Source organism: Eurytemora carolleeae, unplaced genomic scaffold, assembly GCF_000591075.1.
Source record: "Eurytemora carolleeae unplaced genomic scaffold, Eaff_2.0 scaffold287, whole genome shotgun sequence".
NCBI classification, from domain to species: Eukaryota; Metazoa; Arthropoda; class Copepoda; order Calanoida; family Temoridae; genus Eurytemora; species Eurytemora carolleeae.
The window spans coordinates 205,655-213,373 of record NW_019396221.1 but is presented as its reverse complement, the minus strand read 5'-3'; the positions used below and the strand labels follow the sequence as shown (position 1 = coordinate 213,373).

At 32.2% G+C, this 7,719-nt stretch overlaps 1 protein-coding gene and 1 long non-coding RNA gene across 2 annotated transcripts in view; both read left to right on the top strand.

The window, feature by feature from the left end:
- LOC111698551 (zinc finger protein 62 homolog) overlaps positions 1-3,948 on the top strand; it is an 8,442-nt gene extending 4,494 nt beyond the window's left edge. The window contains exons 8-9 of the mRNA XM_023468906.1: positions 670-1,122; positions 2,466-3,948. Of these exons, the coding sequence (XP_023324674.1) occupies positions 670-1,122; positions 2,466-2,660 (648 nt within the window). The 3' untranslated portion in view covers positions 2,661-3,948. The remainder of the gene's footprint in view (positions 1-669; positions 1,123-2,465) is intronic.
- A 1,001-nt stretch (positions 3,949-4,949) lies between these two features.
- LOC111698554 (uncharacterized) lies at positions 4,950-6,962 on the top strand. The gene is made up of 2 exons (XR_002764560.1): positions 4,950-5,049; positions 5,419-6,962. It is a non-coding gene; the product is annotated as an uncharacterized LOC111698554 (long non-coding RNA).
- Positions 6,963-7,719: the final 757 nt, after the last annotated feature.

Sequence of the window (7,719 nt, the reverse complement as noted above, 5' to 3'; positions counted from 1 at the left end):
GATGTACTATTTGATGCTGGGGGGGGGGGACTCCCGGCCTTTATTTTTGGACCTTTTAATGATCTCTAACGACCTATGACGACCTCGAATGACCTTCAAATTGAAAATGTTATAACTATGGCTTTATGTATATCAAATGAAATCTAGGAACCCAAATAATACAGTAAAAGCAATGGATTTGGTGTTTGACCTTCTAATGACCTCTAACGACTTATGACGACCTCTAACGTTTTATATGCATAAAGCCATAGTTGAAACATTTTCAATTTGGAGGTCATTCTACGTCGTTGAGGTCATTAGAAGGTCCAACACTGAATTCGTTTCTTTTACTGTATGGACTGGATTCCTAGCTTTCATTTGATATGCATAAAGCTATAGTTATAAGTTTTTCAATTTGAAGGTCTTTAGAGGTCGTTATAGGTCCAACACTGAATTCGCTGCCACTACTGTATTTCCTGGGTTCCTAGCTTTTGTTTGATATGCATAAAGCCATAGACATCAATTTGAAGGTCAATTTGTCAAATATGACATCTCCATCCTCTTTAACAACATTTACAGTTTACACATAAAATCTGACAAATTGTGTTTTTGTCCTAAAATCTTTGTCATTTAAGTTAAGTTAAAAAATGACAAAGTATGAATGATTTAATAATACCAAATCACTTTTAGGCCTTTACACAGAACGGAAATCTGCGTGAGCACATGCGGGTTCATACAGGAGAGAAACCGTTCAGCTGCAAACAATGTCCGTCATCCTTTACAACCAGCTCCCAGCTGAGAAATCATGTGGCGCGGCACGCCGGCAACAAGAAGTTCAACTGTCCTCACTGTCCCAAACGGTTTCTACACATGGACTCACTTAAGATTCATGTCAGGCGTCATACAGGAGAGAAACCATACTCCTGTGATCAGTGCAAGAAAAAATTTACAGATTCAGCCTCGTTAAATAAACATGTTCAAACTCATGACAAGGATAGAAGTGTTCAAACTTGTAAGGTGTGTGGGAAAGGATATTCCGATAAATCTAACCTGTTGAAACATATGAAAACTCACAAGGACGGAGACGAATCGAAGAATACTGTTTGGAATATCATCAAGGATGTCAGTGAAAACTGTACACAGGTAAAGTTGATAGTTATCTAACAAATATATCGGAAAGATAATTCTTCATCCTGATCAAAAACTAAAAAAGCTATTCTGGATTCTGATTTAAACAGAAAATAAACTATTCTTGATACTGATTTAAACCTTTATAAATAACTATTCTTGATGCTAATTATATTTATGATAACTATTTTCTTGATCCTAATTATGTTCATGATAACTATATTCTTGATCCTAATTACGTCCATGATATAAATATTCTTGATCCTAATTATGTCCATGATATATATATTCTTGATCCTAATTATGTACATATATATATTCTTGATCCTAATTATGTACATAATACATATATATTCTTGATCCTAATTATGTACATGATAAATATCTTCTTGATCCTAATTATGTACATGATAAATATCTTCTTGATCCTAATTATGTCCATGATATATATTTTCTTGATCCTAATTACGTCCATTATAAATATATTCTTGATCCTAATTATGTTTATGATATATATATATATATTCTTGATCCTAATTATGTCCATGATATATATATTCTTGATCCTAATTATGTACATGATAAATATCTTCTTGATCCTAATTATGTACATGATAAATATCTTCTTGATCCTAATTATGTCCATGATATATATTTTCTTGATCCTAATTACGTCCATTATAAATATATTCTTGATCCTAATTATGTTTATGATATATATATATATATTCTTGATCCTAATTATGTCCATGATATATATATTCTTGATCCTAATTACGTCCATGATATACATATATTCTTGATCCTAATTATGTCGATGATATATATTTTCTTGATCCTAATTACGTCCATGATAAATATATTCTTGATCCTAATTATGTTCATGATATATATATTCTTGATACTAATTATGTCCATGATATATATATTTTTGATCCTAATTACGTCCATGATAAATATATTCTTGATCCTAATTATGTCCATGATAAATATATTCTTGATCCTAACTATGTTCATGATGATATACATTCTTGATCCTAATTATGTCCATGATATAAATATTCTTGATCCTAATTACGTCCATGATTTATTTATTCTTGATCATAATTAGGTTCATGATAAATATATTCTTGATAATAATTACGTCCATGATATATATATATTCTTGATCCTAATTATGTTCATGATAAATATATTCTTGATCCTAATTATGTCTATGATAAATACATTCTTGATCCTAATTACGTCCCCATGATATATATTCTTGATCCTAATTACGTCAATTTTATATATATATTCTTGATCCTAATCATGTTCATGAAATATAAAGTCTTGATCCTTATAATGTCCATGTCTAGGATGACGACGCTGATGAGCTTCACCAGGTCATCTACGTAGCATATGAGGACCGAGGCGAAGGGGAGCAGACCACCATCGACCTCACGGTCAAGGACGGTCAACAGATTAGGCTCGTCGCGCCACTCAACATTGACCCACTCACCTTCGCTGCAGAGTATCTCAAGGACTTGCAGAGTATACCGGAGACGGATTAGAACCTTGATGAATATACCTGACAGATCAGAACCTTGCAGAGTATACCGGAGACAGATTAGAATCTTGATGAATATACCTGACAGATCAGAATCTTGCAGAGTATACCGGAGACAGATTAGAACCTTGATGAATATACCGGAGACAGATTAGAACCTTGCAGAATATACCAGACAGATCAGAACCTTGCAGAGTATACCGGAGACAGATTAGAATCTTGCTATACCAGAGACTGATTAGAACCTTGCAGAATATACCAGACAGATCAGAACCTTGCGGAGTATATCAGAGACAGATAAGAATCCTGCAGTTTATACCGGAGACAAATCAGAACCTTGCAGAGTATACCGGAGACAGATTAGAACCTTGCAGAGTATACCGGAGACAGATTAGAACCCTGCGGAGTATACCAGAGACAGAACCTTGCAGAGTATACCAGAGACAGATTAGAACCTTGCAGAGTATACCGGAGACAGATTAGAACCCTGCAGAGTATACCGGAGACAGATTAGAACCTTGCAGAATATACCGGAGACAGATTAGAACCCTGCAGAATATACCTGACAGATCAGAACCTTGCAGAGTATACCAGACAGATCAGAACCTTGCGGAGTATATCAGAGACAGATAAGAATCCTGCAGAGTATACCGGAGACAGATTAGAATCTTGCTATACCAGAGACAGATTAGAACCTTTCAGAATATACCAGACAGATCAGAACCTTGCGGAGTATATCAGAGACAGATAAGAATCCTGCAGAGTATACCAGAGACAGATTAGAACCTTGCAGAATATACCAGACAGATCAGAACCTTGCGGAGTATATCAGAGACAGATAAGAATCCTGCAGAGTATTCCAGAGACAGATTAGAACCTTGCAGAATATACCAGACAGATCAGAACCTTGCGGAGTATATGAGAGACAGATAAGAATCCTGCAGAGTATACCGGAGACAAATCAGAACCTTGCAGAGTATACCGGAGACAGCTTAAAATCGCTTGATTATTATTATTATTGTTTAAATATGCTAAATGTTGCATGGAATTTACTGGCCGTCATGAAACAAATGCCTAAGTATGAAGATAAAATGGAAAGATTTACCTAGTCACATTTTTCCTTCGATTTTTTTTACCATATTCATATATTTATATAAAGTTTATTTATTTGTGATTTTATTACACTTTCAGTGTTAAACAATTTATTAAACTATTGGTTACCATTTTACTCAATAAAAGCATGTTATATTTCTTGTAAACCCTTTCTGATGAGTTTTCTCCAATTTTCCAGATAAATGAAGCGTAAATATGTTGAAGTTGAGGAGGAGGGGAAGAAAATGAAAACAACAAATGGTGTTCACACCAAACATCCAGCAGGAATACTCATCAGTTTTTAGTCTTTTTCTACAGGGTGCGCAATAAATAAAGGATTAGAATTATATTTAGATTGGTTGTTTGGCAATAACGTCGAATACCCGCTGTAATGAACGAAAGAAAATCCATGAAAATCTATTTAAAATGTGAAATTCAAAATGTTAATGCAAATCATTACAGACCGGAACCCCACATTCTCTTTAAGAATTAGTATAGTCATTTCAAGATTGTTTATGTGGTTCCTAAGGATGCGATGCGACTATTTTAAGTGACCTTAATTCGCGCATCTGATAGTGCTAAATAAACTCAAAATAATGCTGACCATACTTAATTAATCTTGGGATATGGAAAATGTGTGTTGCTTTGTACCTTGAAAGCTGTCTTAAGATCAAGTTTCAATTTTTATTGTTTTATTATTATTATTATTATTATTATTATTAAAGAAATAGTCAAAATTTCTAAACGCATGAAATTCATACAGCTACTTTTTTAACCCAAATTTGTCATTTAATAACAGCCCCAGAGAAGTTTTAGTTAGTTAATGTCATCATCAATTTCTCTTTTTGAATGGAACACACAAAAATGTTAAAATGGTATATTTCTTCTAAAAATTTAAATTTGATCATTCGTTAGATAGTTCTAAGACTATGTCAGAGACACGCTTGGACTGAAAGATGGAGCCGTAAATGTATCCAGAAGAAATCTATCTAAAGAAATAATTTTTAATAATACCATATCTCAGTCCTGAGCTAGAAAACTTCTAATTGGATTGTGGAATTAAAACCCCCCAAAAACTTTTTAATTGATTTTTAGATTGCTGAAATTTTGAACCTAAGGTATTGAAAGTGAGCGTGTACTTGATTGATTAAAACGAGTAGTTTTAGGACGTATGAATGAGTATTTTCCGGTTATGTAGGTAGAACTGAAGAGGAGAGGGACGGAGTAAAAATGAAATGTTCAATATGTTTATGGCCGGCTGGATCTCCACAGTGCTACCACTCAGCCAGGAGTATTCTCAGGTTTATAGAATTCTCTTCTGATCTGATTTGATTCTTCTCTGATCTGATTCTACTCTGATCTAATTCTACTCTGATCTGATTCTGATCTGATCTGATTCTACTCTGATCTGATTCTGATCTGATCTGATTCTGATCTGATCTGATTCTACTCTGATCTGATCTAATTCTGATCTGATCTGATTCTACTCTGATCTTATTCTGATCTGATCTGATTCTACTCTGATCTGATTCTGATCTGATAAAAACGTATCAGTAAGGCTTTGCCCCTTTCTATAGCCTCAAGTTTACCCCAATAGTGATGAGCTAGTTTTCTTGAAAAATCAAATATTTTATTAAATAATTATATTTCAATAATCATCTCTTTTTTAGATAGAGATTGAGAAAAATGTTCTTGCAACGATGGCTTTCAAGTTGAAATTCAAGTTTTCCACAAATCTTCGATTTGATAACGACATAATCTCGTGATTTAGAATCAGTCGAATGTATTCATTTGTAAACAAAATCTTTACTCTTTAAGATAAGAACATGCCATCAGGTATTATCTAACTTAACTTAAATAGTTAGATTTGATGTCATGTCCAAACCTTATAAATTACAATAGCAATCTCTTAACTCTACAAGATACAATATCATACCTCTACAAGACAGAATCTCATAACTCTAAAAGACACAATCTTTTAAATTTACAAGATACAATCTCATAACTCTACAAGACACCATCTTATAACTCTACAAGACAAAATCTCATAACTCTACAAGACAGCATCTTATAACTCTACAAGACACAATCTCGTAACTCTACAAGACACCATCGTATAACTCTACAAGACACCGTCTCATAATTCTACAAAACACCGTCTTATAACTCTACAAGACACCGTCTCATAACTCTACAAGACACCGTCTCATAACTACAAGACACCGTCTCATAACTCTACAAAACACCCTCTCATAACTTTACAAGACACCGTCTCAAGGCACAATCTCTTAACATTCCACGAGACACGATATATTTTAAAATTTCCTCTTTCTTTTAAATACATTGTACATCATGGTTCCAAACTTAATTAATCTGAATTAACTTTCTTCTAATATCTGTTTCTGCCAAAAAATGTAGAATAACCAATTTATAAACATTAAAGTACAGAACTTTAAATATATGTAATTTAATACTAGTTTGTTTGTTTAAAGGGCTACAATACAGACGTAGCTAGGTCGGGTAACTTATCGAACACATAACATACTCTGGGGAAAATATAAAATTAACACATTGTTTTTTAAATTTTCTGACTAGTGGCTAATCTATATTTTCATTATTATAAACATAAAACATTTGTAATTATAAAAATAATATGTTCCAAGCTTATTTATTTGTAAGAGTAGAAAATAATTAAGTAAGAAATGTGTATTGAATGTATAAGCTATTGTATTAAGGGTCGCTATGGTGTACATACATATATGCACTAAGTATGCATTATATTAACAAACAACATAGTTAGACAGTTTAAAACTTGTAAATATTTTAAACTCGAATAAATTTAAATAATATACTTTATTGGGAGATAAAAATTACAATGAACATTTTTATAATCCACCCGCTACAAAATCGTTATTATTGAACAAAATAATTTTTAAATTTTGGGCTTTCATCAAATTGTTCGAAACTAATCAATTTAAAATCTTTTAATACCCCTGCAGTTATTCCAGTTTGTTATGTACAACATACTTAAATACAAACACCGGTTTTAAAATACCCGCTGGTTGTGAAATATACTGTTCTTTTTTTCCAAATAAGACACTGCCTCTGATTCCTTTGATAAAAGCATAAGAAACAAAAAAGTTGTCATTTAATCATTGCGTGACATTTTTTATCATGTTTTATACAAAATGTTGAATAAAGTATTACAAAATTATGATTAAGGTATATTTGTTGTCTAAGTTTTGTATTAGTTTAATGTACATGAACAAAGCAATCTTCCAATCTACTCCCATAGAAAGAAAAAAGATACAGGTATTAGTTATAAAATTAGATATATAGGTATATATATTAGGTATATTAGGTATAAAATTAGAGATATTTTGCAAATATTTTTTTCCACATGCAGTAAACTTTTTAAGAAATTAAAAGGTTTTTTCATATCTTTATTTCGATTTTACTGTGATGATTTTCTTTTTTGAAAAATAAGAGTTTTCGTTACATAAAATAGTGGGTTATCTTTAATTATATTAATTGCACAAAAGTTAACATACTATTTGCAGTGGTCCATATAATTCCGTCCAATACTATCCGTTAATTGATATATATTACGGGCAGAAATTAACCTTGTTAAATTCCATTCTGCAGAATGTATACTGAAAGGGAGTGTTTCTGTGTATCAGAATGTATTACTTAAATATTGATTAATATTAACATCTTTTAACACCCCAAATCCAGTACACATGTCTCAATTGAATTGACACGTACACTAAAAAACTTGCCGAAGTTCACATGGACAATGAAAATGTATTTTTATGCCCCTAAATCTACTTTACCCGAGCCAATTCGGGAAAAGAAATGGAATTTTATGGACGGCCGTTTGTATTTGTATTATAATTTTTATATTTTATTTTTTATGAATCCGTTTTCAAGAAGGTTTTCTTGACACAGTTAGTATCATGTAAATATGGTAG